We start from the raw sequence: 22,414 nt of genomic DNA, 5'->3' as shown, positions 1-22,414 counted from the left end.
GTGCTCTGCTAGGAGTGGTGACAGAACGCTGGCGCTTTGCTTGCGCTTCTCGCACTCGAAGCTCGGGATTTGCGTGACGTCAGCGCTGCCGCTCGCGCCGAGCGGAATCCATGGGGCAGAAGGGTGAGCGCCGGCAAAACACCTGTTCCTATACCTCTCTCATCCCCCTCCCCCGGCGCGCGTTCAGATTGGTCCCCTCCCACCCGCCCCAGGGCGCGCCCTCTGATTGGTCCGCTCCCATCCCGGCGGGGCCCCGGATGGATGGATGTTATGACATCCCTTTTGGAACGGGGCGGTGGCTTCCGCCACCAAGCTCTTGTTATTATATTGCCTAATGTCCTGATTATGTTAAAAAGGAAAGAAAAAACCCACGATGAATTCCCATAACTAAAGTTTCCGAACCCCCATGGTGAATTTTGTTTTTTTACACCTGCGTTTGTCGTTTGCCACCTTCCACCAATCTTCCAATCCCCTCTTACTAATCTCTATTGCGGACATGTTTACTTTCCCCCTGATCTCGCTGAACCCAAGGGCTTCAAGGAGGTCAGTGGTTCCTAAATCAACCGCTGGGCAGATGTCTTCACATTCTAATAAAACGTACTCCGTCGTTTCTCTAGCTGTACTTCACCAAGCACATGCGTCTTCCTTGTTGTATCTTGCTTTATAAGTGCGTGTTCTAAGGCGTCCGATATTGTTTCGAAAAATAAAGAGCTTATCTTTGAGTCATAATAAATTGTTTCTGTGTATAACAGCTGTGTCTTACCAGTACTCACGTACGGGGCGGAAACCTGGGGGCTTACGAAAAGGGTTCTACTTAAATTGAAGACGACGCAACGAGCTATGGAAAGAAGAATGATGGGTGTAATGTTAAGGGATAAGAAAAGAGAAGATTGGGTGAGGGAACAAACGCGAGGTAATGACATCTTAGTTGAAATCAAGAAAAAGAAGTGGGCATGGGCAGGACATGTTATGAGGAGGGAAGATAACCGATGGTCAATAAGGGTTACGGACTGGATACCAAGGGAAGGGAAGCGTTGCAGGGGGAGGCAGAAAGTTAGGTGGGTGGATAAGATTAAGAATTTTGCAGGGACAACATGGTCACAGTTAGTACATGACCGAGGTTGTTGTAGAAGTATGGGAGAGGCCTTTGCCCTGCAGTGGGCGTAACCAGGCTGATGATCCGCTGTGGCTAAGTTCTTATTCTTTTTTTACCCGTCGCGCGGTCCGTGGCTGTGGCGTCCCGGATTTTATATATATATATATATATATATATATATATATATATATATATATATATATATATATGGTCCCATATTCGCGCCCGCGTTGCGTCGTCTCGGTGGGGGCTGAACGCAACAATCACTTGTCTCCGACAAGTTACAATCTTAACAACGACGAGGAGGCATTATAGTTCCTGCACATAGGCATAATTAGTGCCAACTGTTGCACTTAACATAAGACAACATCTTGTGGAAAATATCAAATTGCAAAGTCACGAGGTCGTTTGGAGCCAAAAGGAGCCAAAATTTCCACGCTCACTGAACACGTATACTCGCACTTACGTCCTGTATGGGCACTGTATAGGCCAGAGCTCCCTCGAGTAAATTTTCTAGCAAGCTTTATGGGACACACAATGCAAAAAAATCCCGGCCAGAGTTATCACTCAGAGCTCTCACATCTCGTGCGTCATGTGTAGTTAGGGGCTGTATTGAAGGGACGCTGAATATAAAGTGGAGCCGTGTTACATTCGACTTTCGTTAGTTCGCGTTCTGTTAAGTCAACTTCTTGATTAATTCGAATGCACTGGAAAGTCCCGGCAAGAAACCATTCATTGGGTGTGGAAGAACTCGTTTAGTTCGAACGCGAGAGTACGAAGCTTCGGTTAATTCGACCACCACCGGCACCCCCTCACGCACCCGCGGCGGATGCTATAAAGCTCGGAAGAAATTCAGCGAACGGGGCATACGGGCGTGAAGCTGTTTTACTGTACGTTCGCTTTGCTTTTCTTCTCAGAATAGCTCTTTTCCTTTCAGTGCAACGATGAGGCAACGTTTAAACATGTCGTCGCGGTGTGCCGGTTGAGATGCGCTTCAAGAGCAAGGAGCAGACACAAACTGCTTCAGGTAATAAAAGATATTTGATTTTGTTCAGTTTACCGCGGTTTGTTAATTCGAACTTTCGAATAATTCGAGCAGATCTTGCGCATCTGGAAGGGTTGAATTGAGGTGCAGTTGACTGTGTGGCACTGCTGAACCGTGTGTGGAAGCGTGGTAAGCCAGAACGCGTGCCGTCGCCTTCAAGTTACCGCACTGTGACTGTTGGTTTGTCGATAACTAAGGGTTTCACTGTGTTAAAAAAAAAAGAGAACCCAGAGGCTCAAAGCGACTTTTCCTGCGCATGAAACGGCCCAAACGCGCGAGAATATTTTTAAATCCATGACGTCACACGCGTACGGATGCTGCGATCTAAATCGCCAAATTCAAGAAGGGTGGTACGTTTGCGTTCGCCAGTAACTAACATTTTTCCGCCAAATGAATGCAGCCAGTCTTGAAGGAATACCCACTCGAGCGTGCTTCAGGTGTACCCCTAGTCGATCCTTCCCAAAATGCAGTGCCAATAATTCGCCCCACAGCAGAAAGGGAGGAGTGTCCCGCTCACCCAACGTGTCCTCCCGGCCGTCCTTGTCGGGCACGGTGAAGACGCCGACGATCTCGTGGCCATTCTTCTGCAGCAGCTTCAACACCTCGCTGGCGAAGGCGCTCTGGCCGATGATGGCGATCCTCATGGTCGTCGGCGCTGTTGCTGCTGAGCTACACACCAGCCGCTGAGCTGCGAGGCAGAGAATCAGGGGGACGTCACGCGTTCCCGGTTGCGCGAGCGTCTGCTTCGTGGCAGGAATGGACGCGGGCGAAGGGAGGCGGCCGTGGCTATTATCTTAACGACAGGGGACGAGTGCCACGTCAAGAGGAGGCCGACGAGAGATAGACGGCGAAGAAGGTCATCGTAAGCAGAGATACATGTCGGCAGTCTGGGTCAAAAGTTCTCGGGCTAGGTAGGGCGTACACTTCGATTTCTGATGGTATGGTGGGACTTCCTGAATACCTTTGACACTCCGAAGTTGGGGAGAATGAGAGTGTGAGCTTCCCGCTCTTCGTGTAGCGTTTTTCTACCGAACTCGAGACCTAGTCCCGCTACACGGTATTGCGATGAAGACGCGGCCACGGCACGGCTGGTGACATCGGGGTCCCTCAATACTTTTAATCTTGTCATGAAACTTCCGCGTAACGCTATGGGAGAGCTTCACGCAGCGCCCCCAGTGGACGCAGCGCTGCGCTGGCGGTGGACTGGAGCAGACGCCCAACGGAGGCGTTCTGCGCGCACGCTGGCTCGTTATTGCGCGAGAGTCGACTGCCTGTATCGGCGCGTGAATATTGTCGACACAAAGTGCAACTCGCAGCCCTGTTTCAGTAGTGTTCAGAAACTTAAACACGAACCATTTTGAAAGAAGTACAACGCCTTGTTTCATTCCAGGTTCAACTACGTTCGCACCAGCGGCTTAATTCATATTTCAAATAGTACCCTTGGACTACTCGATCGTTAGAAACCAACTGCAGAGCAAGTTCACGTCGCACCTTTATGTAATTGCGCGTAAAGAAACCTGCGTTTCAAGCTAACAAAGCTAACCAACTTATTACTAAAATAATTACTAAACTAATACCAAATTACTAAACGTATTACTAATTATGACTAAATTACTACTAATTATTACTAAACTAATTATCATCTTTATCTGTTTATCTCTCTACTGGACAGTGTCGGGACTTGGCAAACGGTGCTATTGCCTTAATAGTCAAGCGTACTGCCCGACAGGATTGTCAGGAGTGATCTTGTTTTGCGCAAGAACGTGAGCCCACGCGGCCATTATAAGCACAGCTGCTACAGAATTCTACCATCGCGAGCTTCTACTTCCCTCTCTCTCGAAAAGCTGGATGGTGGATGACTCTTCTGAGGTAAACTTTCAGATTTGAGCGCGATTTCGTCGTCCAAAGTCGACGATGAAGAGAGGGATCAGCGCCATACGCGTCTGCGAATTCCGTCCGCACAGCCGATACACCTCCGACCGGGCGTTCTTCTACACCGTACATCCCGGTGCCTTGCTCGCGCACGCCTTTCCTTCAAACCTGCAGCTTGTTGACGCGGCAGAGCCGCTGGGCACGCGACAAGCACGCCTGCGAGTGCGGAGCAGACGCCCTCGACGCCAGCTGGCCGAGCAACGCTCCTAACTTTCAAGTTTTTCACCGACTCTTCATTCCTTTCGCCTCTCGACATTGGCTCGCACGCCGCTGCAGCACAATCGTAGGAATCCGACGCTGTAGGCGTCAGCAATGATTAGAAAAGAATTCAAGTAATATATATCCGAGGACACCTAAGCATTTTGGTAGGAAACTCTATGCGCCTAAGCACTTCTTGCGAGTGAATGCGAAAGCATTAATGTCCAATTGAATGGTGCTGAGCGGTCCTTCGAGTTTTGCGTTGCGAGTAATGCACAGTCGCGATCAAAAGTTTGGGGACCAAAGGTGCCGCGATTTTTAATTTTTCTTTTTTCGCAGCCTGTGCATTCTGGCTAAAAGCAAGAGCGCGCGCGTACGCGCGCGTGTTTGACTAATACAATGTATTAAACCGATTCCAGGACGCGGAGCTGCGCTTGAATATATTTTAACTTTTTGCTGGTGCCGTGCTCCCCAAACTTTTGATCGCGACTGTATCATAGCGGTACGTGCTGCCCGAGCCAGCAAGCAGCAGCAGCAGCAGCCCCCGGTGCCAGCGCCGCATGCCGCCGACGCGGCGATGCCCTCACGCCTGGTGGGCGGCAGCAGGTGTCGCCCTTTCACCCGCTCTGCTCCGTCGAAGCGCAACTCGTGACGTGGCGTCGCAGCCAATAGCAATGCGAGTTTAGATGCCGTTTCGCTGCTGCAGACGACAGGCGCCGGCATTTTCGCTCAATGGGCCATTTGAAGCTATCACACCGAAAAAACAAATCACTTGTGTGGCGATGCGCGACTCTCACGCGTCTCCTGATATGCATAGCTCCCGTCTCCTGTAATCCGGCTGCGCCGCGTGGCCTGGTGCCCGCGGCAGTCGGTGTGGTTGAACCGCATTGCGAGAGATGGCGCGAGTGTGGCTCTGCTAACGCCACCTAACGGGGTTACTTGGGCGTGGATACTTGGGCGTGGAAGGGAGAAGGCTCTTCCTCTTTGGCTCGGCAGCGGCGCGGACGTTCCGCGCGTGCGCCGAACCACGCTTCTGCGAGACCGTCTCGCGAGGCCTCGTTCGAACGCGCCACCGTTCGCGTGACCGCCTACGCGCGAACGACCAGGCGTCGGTGTCCAGCATGGGGCGAACATATTCGCTCGTTATCCGGTCGCGGTGAGTCAGACTTCCGCGATTTGTCGCGCGCCCATCGGCATGTCTTGCGGATAGGAATTCGGCTAGCAGGCATTGATCTATGAAAGGTGCAATAAATGCCCTTGTGATTGCGCTACTGTGTTGTCGTTCCTTTGTCCCAAGAGCACGGGTGAGAATCCCACACTTGTTACAAAATACGCGGTCCCATGCCAACCTTCACTTCATAACGATATTTTACCTTTCTTTACTTTAGATGTGACTGTAGAGATTGCGAACTCTGCAAGTTATCATCCTTGGGACAACTCTGGTACGTGCCACTTCCTCTAACCGTTGCCATATCTTGTACAAGCATGCATGCACTCTGCATCTTATCAGTTTTGCCAATGCGTCCTTCTGCGAAAGAAGCATTGTTGTTAGAAGTGCGTTTGCTCCTGTGGCTACAAGCGGCTGCTCTTTGTTCACGCTTTTTCCTTCAGATTGTTTCGATTCTAATCGTTCAGGTGCGACTATAGGAATGTTTCGTTAAGCAACCACACAAAGTATTCAGCGGCATTCAAATCTTAGTGGCCCAACGGTCCCAGAATTTTGATTTACCGTAATGTCCGTTATGTACAATACGAACAAGAATATATGCCAGTGAATTGCGCACCGCAATATCGCAAAGAAAAATAAATCTGTACTAAAACGACAAATGCATTCGGTTTTCGGTCTTATACTGATTTCTCTCTTTTTTTAGCGTACAGAATGTTTAAAGATCGCTTGTGGCAGATAGCATAATTATAGTCTTTGAGCTGTATTCCTCTAAGAGGCGGACATTACTCGCACAATAAATCGACATGCATAATAAAATAATTCACTAATGCTTGCTAATTAACTTACTAATGCTATAATTTACGACATATATTGCAATTTACACATTGTAGCGGATGAGTTCGGAAGGCGTAACCACTTGGAAGGAATTTTCAGGATGACACCAGTGTCGAGATAATTCCCAAAGTGTGCGTTGAAATACATGGGCTTTCCAGTCAGTTTTGTGTGTGTGTGCATAACACGGAGGTTCGTGAAAGGAGAAAGTGGAACAATAGTGCATTTTTACGGCAAGTTTCGCCTCGCATATCTGGAAAGCCGTGCGATCCTTAGAATTACTTTCAAATGGATATGCCTTGCAAATCCACAGGTTACAATTAGTAAATCGTAGTATGTGTCGTGAATTAGTTAGTTTTTAATTTTTGTTAGTTAGTTGATTATACATTCCGATTTCTCGCGCGAGTAATGTTCCCCGCTTCGAGTAATACAGCTTAAGGATTGCTATTACTCCATCTGCCACAGGTGATTTTTTTTAAATTCTGTATTGTCTCCCCCGGCCCCCCAAAAAGAGAAAGAAGAAACGACACCCTGTATAAGACTAAAAGAAACGTTTAGAACTCATGAGTACCCAATGAGAGGCTTAAATTTGCCATGCCAGTACGACGTGCCTGTGTGACGTCACAGGGAGGTTGCACAGTAATGTAGGCTATATCAGCCATATTTTAATAAAACTTGGTGCTGGGCTAGTTGGTGATGCATTCTTTAAAACTGAAGGTAGCGCTAGAAAGGACGAACACACGGTGAAAAGACGACACAACGACGAAGAAAGCGTTTCGTCGTCGTCTTTTCACCGTGTGTTCGTCCTTTCTAGCGCTACCTTCAGTTTTAAAGGACAGTCATATTTTGCCCATGGAATGCTACCAAAGGCACCAAGGCTAAGTCTTAAACGTACTTTCGAACGAATTGTAATTCTAGTTGACAGACAATGAGCTAAGCTTCAAGGGACTCCGTCACAAACTGACGTTGCGGAAGCTCTGGCGGAAGTCGCCCGTCTATCTTTTTTGAGCCCTTTCTGGCTTCTTCTTTCACAGTGAGACGAGATTAACACCTGTTTGACACTCGAGAAGTGTAGCATAGCGGCCCAAGCTAAGTTTTCTGTTCGCTGGCTCTTTGACGACGCGAACCGAGACGAATGACGCAAACAACCAGCAACGCCACTGTGCAGCTTAATTTCTGCCCTTCAAAAAAAAAAGTAATAAATGAAAAAAGAGACAGCGTGTTCTTGCTGTTCTAGCCATCATGCCGTAATCGTCGTGTTTGATTACACGGTCAAATATGGCCGTTTTAGACCTGTGTGCAATTGTACACGTATGGAGAGCAACACAGAACTGCTCGACAAAGCGGAGTCAATGCGTCTGAATGTTAACAAGCAAGAACGGTTCGATCCCCCGTAAGTGTGTCCCCGCGAGCAATATAAAGGGGAGCATTTAAATTAACGCTCGATAGGTCACAGCGGTTCAACAGCAAACGTAGCATAAATGTGCTATACGCTAAAAGAAATTCGCAGTTAGAGAGGAACTCCATTGTACATATTCACCTGTCGGGCCACTCGACGTTTCTCGACAGGGTCAGTGCCAGCAAGCAGATCGTTCAAAATATGTGCACGGCATGCGCGGTGAAGGGATGTGCCGCACCTCTCTTCGCTTGTGACGCACCGACGAAGAGCGGCGGAAGATCCCGCGAAGGCGGCTTGCGAGTCCGCGGAAACCCCGGCCTGACGTCGGCGCGGCTTGCGTCCGCTTCGGCGAGAACAGCCCGTGACGTGTGGCGAGAAACTCGTCAGCTTTTCGTTTCGTTTCCCTACGTTTTTCGAGCGCGTCACTCCGAATGGCAAAGTCAAACTGCAATGTGTTAACGCTGCCGAGCCCTACTCGTGCCTTTCTGGAACTTCCCGAAACCCGCCGTGGTTGCTCAGTGGTGTTGGGCTGCTGAGCACGAGGTCGCGGGATCGAATCCCGGCCATGGCGGCCGCATTTCGATGGGGGCGAAATGCGAAAACACCCGTGTACTTAGATTTAGGTGCACGTTAAAGAACCGCAGGTGGTCGAAATTTCCGGAGTCCCCCACTACGGCGTGCCTCATAATCAGAAAGTGGTTTTGGCACGTAAAACCACATAATTTAATTAATTTAACTTCCCGAAGCGTTATACTTTTTTGTTTGTCTTTTGTTTTTTCCTTCCTCGCTTCCATCGCCCTCAAACTTGTCGGGCGGCGAGCTAGACAAAGATCAGGTGTGGCTCACCGGGCTCCTGCATCCTGAGATTGTGCTGGAGGACCTGTTAGGAAGAAGCCTTATAGTTCTGAGAGTAACACTCCGATCACCGGTGTAGTCGGAGCTGTCAACCATGGTTGCTGGACGAAAACTCAAACTACCGTTATTCAGACACGCGTGAAGCAGACAAATAATCACACTAGACGACCGCTGAACATATACACATGAATAAAGCTTGCTGCATCTGGGTGAGAAAGTTAAATTCTACCGATTTGTGGAAGCAGAATTTCTATTTAAGCCAAGTTTTATCGAAAATTCCCGACATTTGCTTTATTTCAAGAAAATAATAACACGGAGTTTACAATTCTGTAACCTTGCATTAAAGACCTATATCATATCTTTAATTTCCGTATGTGTAAACCGTATCTGTTACGTGTCGTCTAAACGGACCCGCCGCGGCAGCCGTGGCGTTGCGCTGCGAAGCACGAGGTCTCTGGTTCGATCCCGGCTACGCTAGCTGCATTCCGCTGGGGACGACGCATGCAACAAACGCGCGTCCACTTAGGTGCACGCCACAGAGCACCGAGTCCCCCCCCCCGATGGATCTATTTACAGCCTCCGTGAAATCGTTATGTTGTAAGAGTAAGTTTTGCAAAATTCCCATAAGAAATTATAGGTAAACTTCGTAGCGGCGTATATAATTATTATTCGCTTTCTATGGCCCAGCAAATGCAATAAACTTGAAGCTCCTTTCCTGTAAAAGAAATAGGGCGCTACTCATGGTCAAAACAAAGTGACGTTTCCGTAGGGATCCCTTGTTCACAATGGAAATGCCGGCTACGCAAGCGGCTCTGAAGGAGACTTCAGAGCGCATGACAAAGTCGGGGAGTACACATAACTGGGGCGCCAGTTGATCCCTTCAGTGTATATTAATTCTGGTTTGGACGATTAAAACTCCTTCGTTTTTTTCTTTCGTGGTCTTTTCCATTTCCGGCAATCTTTTTATAATAAACTCTGCTCCCTCCTCTTGGTATGGACCTTTCGTTTTAAATCCACCAAATGCGATCATACTCGGTGCAGTCGTTGCAGAAGTAAAGTGCCTCGCCGTTGCCCTGTCGGGCGAGGTCTCCCGAGGTATGCAAATAACAGCAGGCGCTGTAAGTGAGCGCTCCTCCAACTCCTGCAGGACAGGGATGCTTGCGTAGCCGCACAGAGCGAGAGAAGAGCGCCGAGGACTCCGCCGAGCGGCAATGCATGCCCGCTGCCGTTGCGTCTACGTCGCAGCGCCAGCAAGGGCAACGACCCTTGACGACAGCGCGTGTTGCTTGCGCCTGCACGTCACCACCAGCTGGTCACGCTTCGCCCATAGTGGCCGCATCCGGGTGGCTAACGCTTTAAGCGTATTGATTGATAACAGCAAGGAACATAACAAGTCAGACGGTGTCACGGACTAAGTTAATTGCGGATGTTAATTCCCTTCGGAGACTTCCGTTATACCGTAAATAAACAATCCATAGAAATATCAAATCAGTTCGGACTCGTGGAATATTCTTTGAAGCCTTCATTTGCGCTTCTTTGGCACAATAACGGCACTGAATTCAGCATGATCCTGCTGATTTCCCAGTATTTTTGTGCACTTGAATAGTTAATTCCAGGCTTTGGAAAACCGTCACTGCTTCCTTTTTCGTGTCTCATCTTGCGCACTAACGAGCAGACAGCCATGGAAGCTTATTGGGTCAAAGTGGCATCGCGATACCCGCCGTTCGTAAGCCTTTTTCTCGTTTGCCCAGTTTGCGCGCTCACTGTGAGTATTCCAGAAGTGTTCTCATGGGCAACCCATTTTAACTTGATAGTTCTCTTTTGTGTCAATTGAACTTCCAGTCAAAAAGCGATTCCCTCCGAAAGCAGGACCAGGTATCAGCAAAGGACCAGCCGTCTCCACATGGCGCTAATATGTACCCCCTGAAGGAGACCTGATTTTATTTCCCTCTTTTTATTATTGCAATATAGTTTGAAAAGCCTTTGCACCAGCGTCTTTCGTGGAGAACACGTCGCAGTTTCCCCAGTGTGGTCGTTGACCTTGCTGTGTAAGAGCAAGTTTATTTGTAGGTCACCTCGTGCAGCCCGTTGACGCGAACGGCCTTCGGCGGTTAACCGAGCTAACAAGCAGTCCTCCTCGGACAACGGCGCGCCACTCGGGCGCCGCGTTCGACGCCTGGTGCCGGAGAGCGGTCGACCAGATGACACGGAACCCTTGATGTGGTAGCGAATCAGCGATGACGTCTGGCGGGTCTCCAGAAGTGCTAATTTTAGCTCGCAAGGAAGTCTGGCTTCTGCACTATGTATTGAGTTCAGCCGCGAGATATAAAGAAAGGGAGATGTTTTCAAACACAAGTGCTCCTGACTCGCAGGTGCGAACCTGGCATGAGAATAAGCTCCGCACAGCGTTTCCGTGGAGTAATCATTCGAGTGCGACACATTTCTGTTCGGCGTAGACGTGCAGACACGGCCTGCCGAAAACCAATGTATATGTTCTTTTTTTCTATCGCACGTCACTTATGACCAAGTAAAGCCGATGAAACAGCGAAACTCGTATCGCTCGAACGCTGATCAAGTGTTTGCCTTGCGTGACAAACAGTATACATTTAACAATAAAAATAATAAAAAAAGAAAGAAGGAAACCCGGCACGCGATTATTGTTGTGCGCGCAAACTCGAAAAGCATGCGAAACTATTCGGCTGTACGATGAGGGCGTGGGTAGATCGTTCGTTCACACCATTCTCAAACGCGGCCTGAGAGCACATAAAGTCAACAGGCATTGAAACCAAGGAAAGCTTAGCAAAATTTCTTAGCAAAGAAAGCAAACTGCTTTGTTATTCTCAAATTTTCACTGAAGTATTACATTTATGTTTTTGTTCATCCTCGTAAAAAAATTCAATTAGACATGAAAATTAAAAATGTATAAGATTCGAACCCACGGCTTTCGCATGCGCGCCCAGTCATCACGAGGATTGCCATTCACTCACTGGCTACGGTGTTCCGCCGCTGAGTACGAGGTCGCGCGTTCGGTTCCCGATGACCGCGCATTCCTACGGGGTGATTTGCAGAAAGTCCCTGTTGTTGCTATAGATGAATGGGAATTGACAGAGCTCAGGTATACGCAAAATTTATGTGGATCCCTTAACTATACAGCGCCGCTCGTGGCCCTCTGCGCGCGAAAATGAATAGAAACGCGATTTTTTTTAAATATTTCCGCACGCCATTCATTCTTTAAAGAAATGGTCGAATCGCCCCATAGTTTTGGTGGCCTCAGTTCTCTTCCATCTTACGTGGTAATCACTTCGTTAAAGAATCGAACCGTTCAGACAATTACGTATCCGGTGCTTCGCAGTCAGAGCGGCCTCTGAAAGGTTTTATATCCCTGTGTGACCGAGAAACAAGTTGAAAGCATGCGGAGAAGCCCCTCTTTAGTCAACAGCAGGCTTAACCCCCTCACAAATGTAGGTCCTTGCACGGTCCTTCTGGCTGACAGCAGGTGGCAGTCGGAACACCCCGAACGGTCGCCCGCGGTCTCGAGCACGCGTTCCATTTTTCGGCGGACTGTGCGTGCTACGCAACGCGCGCCGCCAGTCTCGTAGCGCGAGCAAAGGAAGCCGGCTTACTTGCTCGAAGCTGCCCGAGGAGCCCGCACCGAGAAGAGCTGGAGCACGACTGGCCGTCGGGTCGTGCAGCCAAAGCGGGACCGGTCCGGCAAGAGGCAGCGCCCTCCCAGCCTCCCTTGGCTCGCACTTCCGCCTTAAGCAAGACGTGCGCAGGAGAAATGGGGGCCGCGATTATGAGGTGTGCGGGTTTGGTCCCACCGCGGGGCGTACTGACGCGCCCTACATAATTTCCTCATCGGCTCAAATCCTGAAGCGGGGCATCAAACGACGCGAGTCTGCCCCGTTGCGTTACACACACAACATCTATGCGTGGCCGGACGTTGCCTTTTGGTCCGACGAAGGAGGCGCAGCCACGTGACAGTGCCACGTGCGGAAACGAACAAGCGCGGTCAAGATGCGTGGCGCTACACCGCTCTCGGCGACGCCTGCACCGCGTGTCACGGGCACGAACCACTCGGGAGAAGAAAAAAAATGCGTCGCTTTTAAAAAATCGGGAAAATTCCTGCCATCTTTCAACCCTTCGGCGAGGGTGAGGACCGAGATCGGCAGGCTAACCGGCGTTTCTATGTATAGATAGGCCCAGGCACGTACGCAGGGTCTTTTTTTTTTCTAGGGGGGGGGGGGGGGGGCAGGCCAAGGTAACTTTTCTATGCAAATGAAGTGGAGGGTACTTTTACTAGTACAAATGCGAATAATTCCCACCATTTGCCATAAAGACGCGTAAAGCCGCAAAAGAGAATTGAAATAACGTGTACCTCACACGTACGCCTGTGAGATACACCTCTACCTTACTTGGCAAGCAAAGAACCACATCAAATGGACTCGCGAATGAAAGATGCACAGGAAGAACCTTGCCAAGAGCAAGTTAACAAGCGAAAGTGCAAAATAAAGGTTCCTAGTAAAGATTTTTGAATTAGCTCTGGAAGGATTTTAGAGAAATGTATATTTGCGGAACAGTCACAGTTCTTTTGCATCCCTTGTTTACTGCTCTAACAAGTAGCAAAAGCGACTCGTGTTGTTATTTGGGAAGTTGCGTAACGATGCGTGGTCATCAGTCCCGTACAACTGCGTAGAGCGCAGGACGCTGCGGTTCTAGACGTACTGCGCACACCGCGGAAGGTTAGAACCCCCTCCCTTTAGCGCTGCAGGGAAGTGGCTACGTCAGGCGGCTCGATTGATAACTGTAGAAGCGTCATTCAAAACACACGGAATTATTCTCCAGTTCCGGCAGCGTTCTCTCTACTTCATTTCCAAAATAAAAAGATGTTGATCCATAAATAGTTGCACAAACAATTTTCGCTTTTCCTTTTTGTTTGGCGGTTGCCTTGGTTCTCTCCCTTAGTAGATCGCTTAATTTCTCATCTCCTTGCGACTCTTGTTTCCAGTTGCCAATTTTGCACGAAAAGTGCTGTACTATAAGGGGAAAACCAGACGAGGTAACGGGTGACAGTCATATTGCTTATGGGTGTAAGGGTTATTGCAGGGTCTGATGATCGACGCTGTTTCGCAATATTTTATTTTCCACCTTATCTAACCTATATCGCGGATATAAGGTTCCGATGATCTGCCAGCGTCGCGGCGAGCTGTCACTCTAGGAAATAATGAAGCAAAAGGAAAGGCTAAACGCAACTGGCGTTTTCTCCGGCCACAACTCGTTCCACGAGCATACAGACCAACCGACTATGTACCGAGTCCCTTTCCTGGCCCCTGTATCAGTCTAAAGAAAGAAGGTTGAACTAACGAAGCAACAGGGATGCGCGTGATCGTTGAATAGATGGTGACATAAAAATTGTCTTGGGCATTATAAATAAAATAAAATATTATAATTAAAACAATAAACTACGCCCTGCCTGCTGCAATAGATGGTGACAACTGAATTCATATTGAGTTAATCGCGCGGGCACCGAATCGATCACAAAACTGGCTTCCACACCCCAGGAGATGCCGATGACTACCGCCATCCAAAAGGAGTGAAAAAATTGACAACTATTCCTCTCCGTGAAGATGGAATGGCAGCGAAAGCTGACGACAGTCAAAGCTCTCAAACGAAAAGCAAAGTGTTTCACATCCGTTGCGGGTCCGCCTGAAAATAGTGCAATATCGGGCCTACCCGCGGCGGAGGTGAAGCAGGCGTTAAGCACCCCGCATACGTGGGCCAATCCCGAAAATAGTGCAATGCCGGGCCGACCCGCGGCGGAGGTGAAGTAGGCATTAACTCATCATACGTCGGCCGATCCCGAAGATATTGCAATACCGGGCCCACCTGCGGCGGGGTGAAGCGGCGTTAAGCGCTCCCCACAAGTGGATGCATCCCGAAGGTATACAGTGCAATGTCGGGCCGACCCGCGGTGGAAGTGGAGCAGGCGTTAAGCACTCCCCATATGTGGGCCCATCCCGAAGATTCCGAAGGGCGCGTTAGTCCACAGGGTTATGTGCCATTGATCTTGGACCCTTTTTGCACTATCACCAGGATCGGCCCACATGATGATTTTTTCTGTTAACGGACGCCGAAAAAAACTACGAAAGTTAGTCATACACTGCTTTCGCTGTAAAAGGCAGCAAAATGTTGGCCACCGATTATATTGATTTGTCGAATGCAAGCGTTCGAGCGCTTACCTGGGGTGTATGCAGTAAGTGTCAACGTACTGGACATGTCCATTTAATCTGCTGCTTAAGTTCTGATTGGCTGGGTTGGGGCACGCGAGAGAAGGAGACAGGCGCCCCCAGCCAATCAGTATACTGCATGAAACATCGTTCCAGAGCACAAATAAACACGGACGAGTAGAGAAGGGCAACAAGAACGCCGGTTGATTGGGCGTTCTTGCTGTCCTCTGCTCGTCCGTGTTTATTTGTGCGCTGGAACGATGTTTCATAATACTATTCACAACTACCTAGCCCAGCTGTCCACGCTTAGCAGTGTATTTCAGCAGCAGGTGAAATGGCCATGTCAACTAGGTGGAGACTTACAGAATACCGCCCCCCCCCCCCCTTTCACAGGCAGCCTTGTCACTGCTTTTTCTTTTGAAAGCTTGACCAACGGTATAACCTATTAAGTATGTAAATATAAACCGGTTGCATGCGGAGCCGTCGAATGTGGTTTAGGCCAGGGCCACAACAGGTGTTTGATTGTAGGTGCGGACGCTTGAACTGAGCAATATGGGCACGTATCGCCAAATGGTCCTCGGAGATGATGTGGCCAGGCATAGGTAACCTGTGGGGTAAGTGATGCCTCCACACGGAGTCTCCGCATCACCACCTCCTCTTGTCGGGTAAGGCTGCCTGGGAGGTTTGAACTCCGCGGTGGAATTAAATCTCGTGTGGTGCAGGGGAGAATTTCCTTGTGGAGGAGGAAATCATCTTTGAGGTCACTTGGGAAAGGTGCATGTCGCGTCGCTGTAGTCTTTCGGGGGCGCAGCACCTGCTTATTCCGTGGCGCCTGAAGGCAGCCGATGGACGTGGGACTGCATTACAGAGGCGGCCGATGGGTTTGTTCTTGTTCTCTGTGAGTTGTTGATCACCCCAGGGTGGAAGGGTGTCTGCCAGTTGTCACCACCTTCGGCGGCGAGATGGAAACCGGACTGTCCAAGCATGTCGCTAATCCGCTCAGCAGCAGGTTGCAAAAAGGATGGTTTGAGATCCCTGGTTTGACGGCGTTGATAGTTCAACTCGTCAATACTGTTGCGCCTCTTCCTAAAGTGTCGGGATTGGTGTGCATCGTGGAAGCCCGGTAACGGCGCGCGTTACTTCCGTGTTGATGCATTATAGACGGGCCCAATCTATAAATTGCTGGGATTGAGCCGCACTGATAAGACGAGGCTGCAGCGCTGTTCGGACGAGTAAACGGACAGTCCTGGCGCGGCCAATGTTAATCTTCAACCTTAGTCTTTCATTCCGTTGGCCTAATCATACCTTACCTTTAACGCCAATTCCTGTATTAGAAAAAAGAATGATTATATGCATGAAAAAGGTTGCATTTGGTTGAAAAAGGTAGAGCTCACCACGTGCACCGTGGTCTTTACGTTGCATGGGCGGAATCCGCTCTGGAATTAGTCGGCACACATTACGTAGGAAAGAATGCACGCTATGTCAAGGAAAAGCGGAATGCGCATAAGCTAAATGTCATGATCGAGGATATGCTAGTGGCGTCCAACTTCCAGGCATACAGTTATCATCGAAAATTCAAGGAAACTCGAATCTTCCATATATATAAGAATTAACTACGCCTCGAGAGATACTCGAGGTACTCGAGATACTCGAAGCAGCTACGGAGGCCGAGTACGCTTATATTTTCAATACAGCATTTCTTTCTGTGTTTACAAAAGGAACTACACCTCCAGACTTTCCGCTACCTACTAACATAACATCGCATATGCCACCCATTATGTTTTCGACAGATCGTACACTGTCAATCACTGAAAAAAAAAAAAAAAACTTATGTGCTTCTCGTGGTGTAGACGAAATTAACTCAAAGATCCTAATGAATATTAAGCATATATACGCTGCATGTTTCACTCTATTATTCTTGCAATTATGTTCTACAGGTGTTTTACCAGGGGATCGGGAAGCGGAAAAGGTCGTTCCAGTCTTCAAAGCAGGTGACAAAGACTTTCCCTTAAACTACCGCCCCATTTCATTAACCTTGCGAAATCATGGAACATGTGATGTATTCGCATATCACAAACTCTTTAGACTCGGTAAACTTCTTTCATCCTTCTCAACCCGGTTTTCATAAGGGGCTTTCACCTGAAACACAACTTGTTACTTCATGAGCTGCACGTTAACCTTGATAACAACGTTCAAAGCGATGTCATCTTTTTAGGCTATTATAAAGCTTTGACACAGTGCCTCATAACCGCTTTCTAATACAATTATGCAGATTGAACTTAGATCCTCACATAATACAATAGATAAAATAATTCCTAACTAATCGTTCCCAGTTCGTCCTTGGTTATAAGTACTCCACCTAACCCCTCCCTATCACTTCAGGTGTCCCTCAAGCTCCAATCTGGGGACCGCCTATTTTCCTAATATACATTAAAGATCTTGCGCTGCATGTATCTTGTCTTATTTGCATGTTCGCTGCATCTGTCGTTCAGTGACTAACATCTCTGACCAAGAATCTCTCCAGAATTACCTTAATAACGTGTAAAACTGGTGCAAACGTTGGCAAATGGCCTTGAACTCTAACAAGTGCAAATTTATTTCAGTTTCCCGCAGTTTTAATCCCTATCTCTATACCTACACAATCGCAAACGTCTCAGTGGAATCATTTCTAGCCTATAAGTACTTAAGTATCACCCTGTCCCACAACCTTTCCTTGAGTGGGCAAGCGACTAACGTAATTTCATCAGCGAACAAGGGTTCTTGAAATGTCACTTTAGTCATACTCCGCAATAAGTCAAACTACTCGCATACAAATAATTTGCCAGCCCGCAACTGGAATACACCGCCGCCATCTGGAAACCTCACCAAACATGTATCATCAATGCACTCGAATCAGTTCAGAATCGTGCGACTAGATTCACCCATTCTTCATATAACATCAGCATTTAACTTTTAAAGCCAGATCTAGTCTGACATTTCCGTCGTCGTATCGCCACGCTCTCTTTCTCTATCGCAATTTTTTTACAGCTAGCTAAGCCGCCCGCCTTACGTCACGCCATCATTTTCACGCATGTCACAACGCACCAACCATCAACTCCAAGTTTGTCGTCCTCGCACACGAACTGTCACGTTTCAAGCTTCATTTTTTCATCTGGCTGTCAGAGATTGGAACGACCTACCCTTCGATGCCGCTGCCATCACACATCATTCAGGATTTCTGGAAGCTGTTCAGAGAGAGAGAGCAAATGATAAATGAAAGGTAGGGAGGTTAACCAGGACTGAGCCCGGTTGGCTACCCTACACTGGGGAAAGCGAAAGGGGGATGGAAAGACTAAAAGAAGAGAAAGTCCACTGGGTGTATCATTCAGTCACTCAGTCCGGTTCACAGACGCTGACTCAATCCGGTCGCTTTCAAATATCGCAGCAGCGCTTTTGTGGCCTTTTGTAGCTGCGATATGCGAGGCCATGGTCCCAAGATCTTGTTCAAGGTGAACGGCTTTCCATCTAGCTCATTGAGAGCTGTGCAGAGGTCTTAATTACCTTTCATTTTCAAAATATGGGCAGTAGCACAGTAGATGTTCTATGGTTTCCTCGACACCGCAGGCATTGCACTCGGCGCTATCAGCCATTCCAATCAAAAATGTATATGCATTGGTGAATGCGACGCTCAAACGTAAGTGGCACAGCACCGTTTCCTCACTACGCGGAAGACCTGGTAACAGCCACAGTTGTATAGATCGATCGAGGGAATGCAATCGATGTTGAATGAATTCAGATGTGTGCCACTTCTCCAATGTCAAAGAGTGCGCTAGCTTGCCTAAGTGTTGGGCTGTGTCAGTCCGCGATAAAGGTATTGAGACAAGGGTTGCTCCTTCGTGTGCTTTCCTAGCAGATTCGTCAGCGAGGTCGTTGCCGGAGATACCGCAATTCAGGCAGCCACTGAAACACGACATCGTGTCCTTTCGCGATCATGTGATGGTGCATTTCTCGTATCTCCGACACGAGTTGTTCACATGACCCGCGACGAAGAGATGACAGAAGACATTGTAAGGCCGCCTTCGAATCGCAGAATATTGCCCACCGATTAGCCGGTTGGTTATTAATATTATCAACGGCGCCTCGGAGGGCAACAAGCTCCGAACCGGTCGATGTTGTCAAGTGAGAAATCTTGGATGCTTAGCTCTGCAGGTGTTCGTCTTCACCAGGGCCAGATGGCAAACATATACTGCTTTGCGCCACCTAGGTCGAGAAGCACGAAGAGAACTCCTCAGCCTTTTTAATGGTTCATGGCAAGATGGTGTCGTCCCACAGGAAGGGAAACGCAGCCGCCTGGTATCGCTTCTAAAAGCAGGAAAGTCGCCGCTCGAACTGGCATCGTATCGGCCTATAGCTCTCGCCAACTGCGTCGGGAAGCTCATGGAACGTAAGATCCTCATGCGTCTCGAACGGTACCTTTAACACCACAAAATTTACCCTGACTCTATGGCGGGATTTCGACGCGGTCGTTCATCAATTGACAGTGTCATCGATCTAGTATCATCTGTAGAACAGTAAAAATCTCGGAAACGATTATCAGTAGCACTCTTTCTTGACGTGAAAGGCGCTTACGACAACGTTTCCCATCGAAACATTCTAGACGCATTTTTGACAATAGGAAGCTGTTCAAACTTATATTGCACCGTAACACCTGCCTTTCTTGCGTAAACATGTTAACCACTCCTGATGTAATACCCCGATTGGGGTCTTTAAGGTAATAAAATGAAATGAAATGTAAAAAGAAGACGTGATGACTGGGTTTGTTATGCGTTAGCATCGCATGACATCAGTTCTAGTCTCACGTTAGTGATTGTGGTATTATGGAGTGGATGGCTTAGGCACTTCTGCACAGCCCATAATTTTGCTCTTCGTTGCTCCGTTTTGACGTTTCGCTGTGATGAGACTTAGCAATCCAGAATGATTTTACAGAATGATTGATTTGTTGCGAGTTGGCGCTACGTTCGTGTTCTTCGTTTGCGACCTTCCCTCGCAGGCCGCACGGTCACGGGCTCGATTCTAGACTACGTTACACTGCAATTCAGAATGCAGTCCTCCGATCCGAGCCGACTTCCGCATGGTGACTGCAGCTTGTACGCCTCGATGCGCTCCCGGGTCTCGCCGAAGTAGGCACTCATGCGGTCCTCGCTGTTCCCTCGCGTCTGTAACTCTATTCCAGCCTGCCTAGCGGGGAGACGAACGTGTCACTCGTTTAGCATCCATACTCTCAGGAAAATGGGTGCTATACGACGCATACGTCATGTGTACGCTTCATGGCCGGAATTGGGAGACACGGGGCGTCCCGGATGAACAGGGCAAGTTTAATAATGGCAACACGGGTTGGTAGCTACTGGTGCATTTAAAAAAAAACTGCTACTGATTATGTACACGCGTAGCTCTAGATAACCTTACAGATAAAGTCGCCTCATATTCGTATTACAGAAATTTGCGGGGTCTTTATATTCGACCTGATGATTAAATCTTGCGTGCTTTGGATCTTTTTGGAGGTGTGTATGGCATGTATGAAGCCGAATGAAGTGCCTCCTATATTGTTGTTTATCTTGAATAAAGACGAAGTGGCTGCGAGCCAGGACGCTATTCTTCTAGTTCAGCTATTTTCGCCTGATTCCTGTGCATATCACGGGAGAGCCGCCGTGGGTTGTGGCACGGATGCAACTTGACGTCCCCACGCCTCTGCCGGCAATGGCGACTTCAGTGGTGGCTGCGTCTAGGAAGCGCACTGGCCTCCAGAGCGGCACTGACTGTGACGATACCAGTGTTTACTCGCTCAGCAGTGAAGACTTCGACAACGAATTTTAGCTTGTGAAGAGCCGCAAGGCGAAACGAAGAAACACCAGGACCTACCTGGTCTTCAAGCACGTCGACTGTAGGGCCAACTCGGAATACACCAGTCAGTACGATTCTATTTATTGGTACCAGAACTCTCTACCGACAACCTGAGGCGACTCAACATACAGTCTGTCTCGGCGCTCCTTGAAACAGCGGCGCCAAATCAAGTCGCGGAAGTCAGAGTAAACACACGAAAAAATGTCTTGGCTATTGACGTTGTACATGAGACAGCACTGCGAACTTTGAGCAAGGTTACGGAACTTGGCGGCATGAAGGTCGGCTCGTATATTACTCTGGACAGTGACACCACTATTGATTTCATCTACGACGTGGACGTCTCCTTTTCCAGCGCTGACTTGCCTATTCTAGTGAAGTCAGCCGTTGATGGTTTCGCCATAACTCACGTGTCTCGACTCGGTGAATCCCGCTGTGTGAAGGTAATTTTCAAGGGCCATCTCTTCCTTAACACGTCAAGGTGGGCCACTTTAGACACCACGAACGACTATTCATCCGAAGGCCACTCAAATGTCGCAATTGCATGAGGCTGGGACACGTAAGTGCTGTGTGCGAGAACACGAGAGTTTGCTCGCGCTGCGCAGAGCCCCACGCTGCAGATTCCTGTGTAGTCACTGTTCTCAAATGTCCCAATTGCCTTGGGTCCCATAATGCTACGTCAAAGGACTGTCCCAAAATGGAGAAGGAACGGGAGGTCTTGGAGCAGATGGCGAGAGACCGTTCGTCTCGTCGGGAAGCTGTTGCGGACGTTAGAAAGCGACGCTCCCGACGCCGTCGGACTTCAAAGAACACAGATGCCTCCTTGAAGAGCGCGCCATAACCGACAACTCCTCCTCCTCCTCCTCCTCTGACTCCTAGACCTGGCGGAGTAGAGTCTAAGGTCGTGCCGCACAACACCAATACTGAAGCTTGGCCCGCGCTACCAAAGCGGCAGCCGGGGCCACAGCCGGGGCCACAGCCGGGGCCACAGCCGGGGCCACAGCCGGGGCCACAGCCGGGGCCACAGCCGGGGCCACAGCGGGAGCCACGACCGATGCCACAGCGGGAGCCACAGCCGGTGCCACATTCACATCAAAGGATACAGCGCACCGCGGTAGAGTCCACAGCGCCGACTCCCGACAAATTGTCCGAAGTAGACCAGCAAGTGGTTGTGATGCTTCGGTCCCTCATAATAACCTTCGTGTACTTTTCAGCAAGTTGCGTACTCCGTCAGCGCGAAGTGCAGCGCAAGTACTGGATGCTCTTAGTCCAGTGCTTGCAACTCTCGAGTAAGTCCCATATATAGCTCACCCGCAGCCTCCTATTCGTGCAACGACCACTGGCCCTTTGGTCGTCCCAGATCTGACCAACGCAGATCACCACCTATGGAACTCCACTTTGGTGTCACGGTGCTTCACCGCACAGAGTGATCACTCCCTTCCTCTTTTCTTCTTTCTATTCCCCCTTTCCTTCACCCTAAACGAAGGGTAGCAAACCGGACGCTCGTCTGGTTGGCCTCCCTGCCTTTCCTCTCTTTGGTATCTCTCTCTCTCTCTCTTGAATAAAGACAAGTTCTGTGTTATTAGGAGTGTAAAATGTGTGAATTTCCCATCCATTTCCCTGTTGTAAAAGGTGAGTCCCACGTCAAACGTTTCTCCCTTTTTAGTATTACGCCTTCTATTAACGGTACGCAATGCCTCACGATTTCAAGTGTACCAGAGAGCTGAAAAATGCCAACATTATACTAAGCCATAATAAGGGAGATGTTAAATAATTGAATAAATAT

General features: G+C 48.9%; 1 protein-coding gene and 1 long non-coding RNA gene across 3 annotated transcripts in view; one reads left to right on the top strand and one right to left on the bottom strand.

The window, feature by feature from the left end:
- Positions 1-12,278, bottom strand: part of LOC126526970 (cytosolic 10-formyltetrahydrofolate dehydrogenase) — a 41,310-nt gene extending 29,032 nt beyond the window's left edge. Inside the window, exons 1-2 of one of the 2 annotated variants that reach the window (XM_050174678.3) lie at positions 12,148-12,278; positions 2,659-2,829 (exon numbers count right to left, since the gene is read on the bottom strand). In XM_050174678.3, the coding sequence (XP_050030635.1) occupies positions 2,659-2,785 (127 nt within the window). In that variant the 5' untranslated portion in view covers positions 2,786-2,829; positions 12,148-12,278. Of the gene's footprint in view, positions 1-2,658; positions 2,830-12,147 lie in introns of those variants that run through there. The other variant, XM_055068480.2, reaches the window with a different exon arrangement.
- On the top strand, positions 1,913-17,352 carry LOC129383749 (uncharacterized). The gene is made up of 3 exons (XR_008611615.1): positions 1,913-2,123; positions 5,660-5,713; positions 16,689-17,352. It is a non-coding gene; the product is annotated as an uncharacterized lncRNA (long non-coding RNA).
- The last annotated feature ends 5,062 nt before the right edge of the window (positions 17,353-22,414 follow it).

Source organism: Dermacentor andersoni, chromosome 9 (genome assembly GCF_023375885.2).
Source record: "Dermacentor andersoni chromosome 9, qqDerAnde1_hic_scaffold, whole genome shotgun sequence".
In the NCBI taxonomy this organism is placed as follows: Eukaryota; Metazoa; Arthropoda; class Arachnida; order Ixodida; family Ixodidae; genus Dermacentor; species Dermacentor andersoni.
This window is presented reverse-complemented; position numbering and strand designations above follow the sequence as displayed.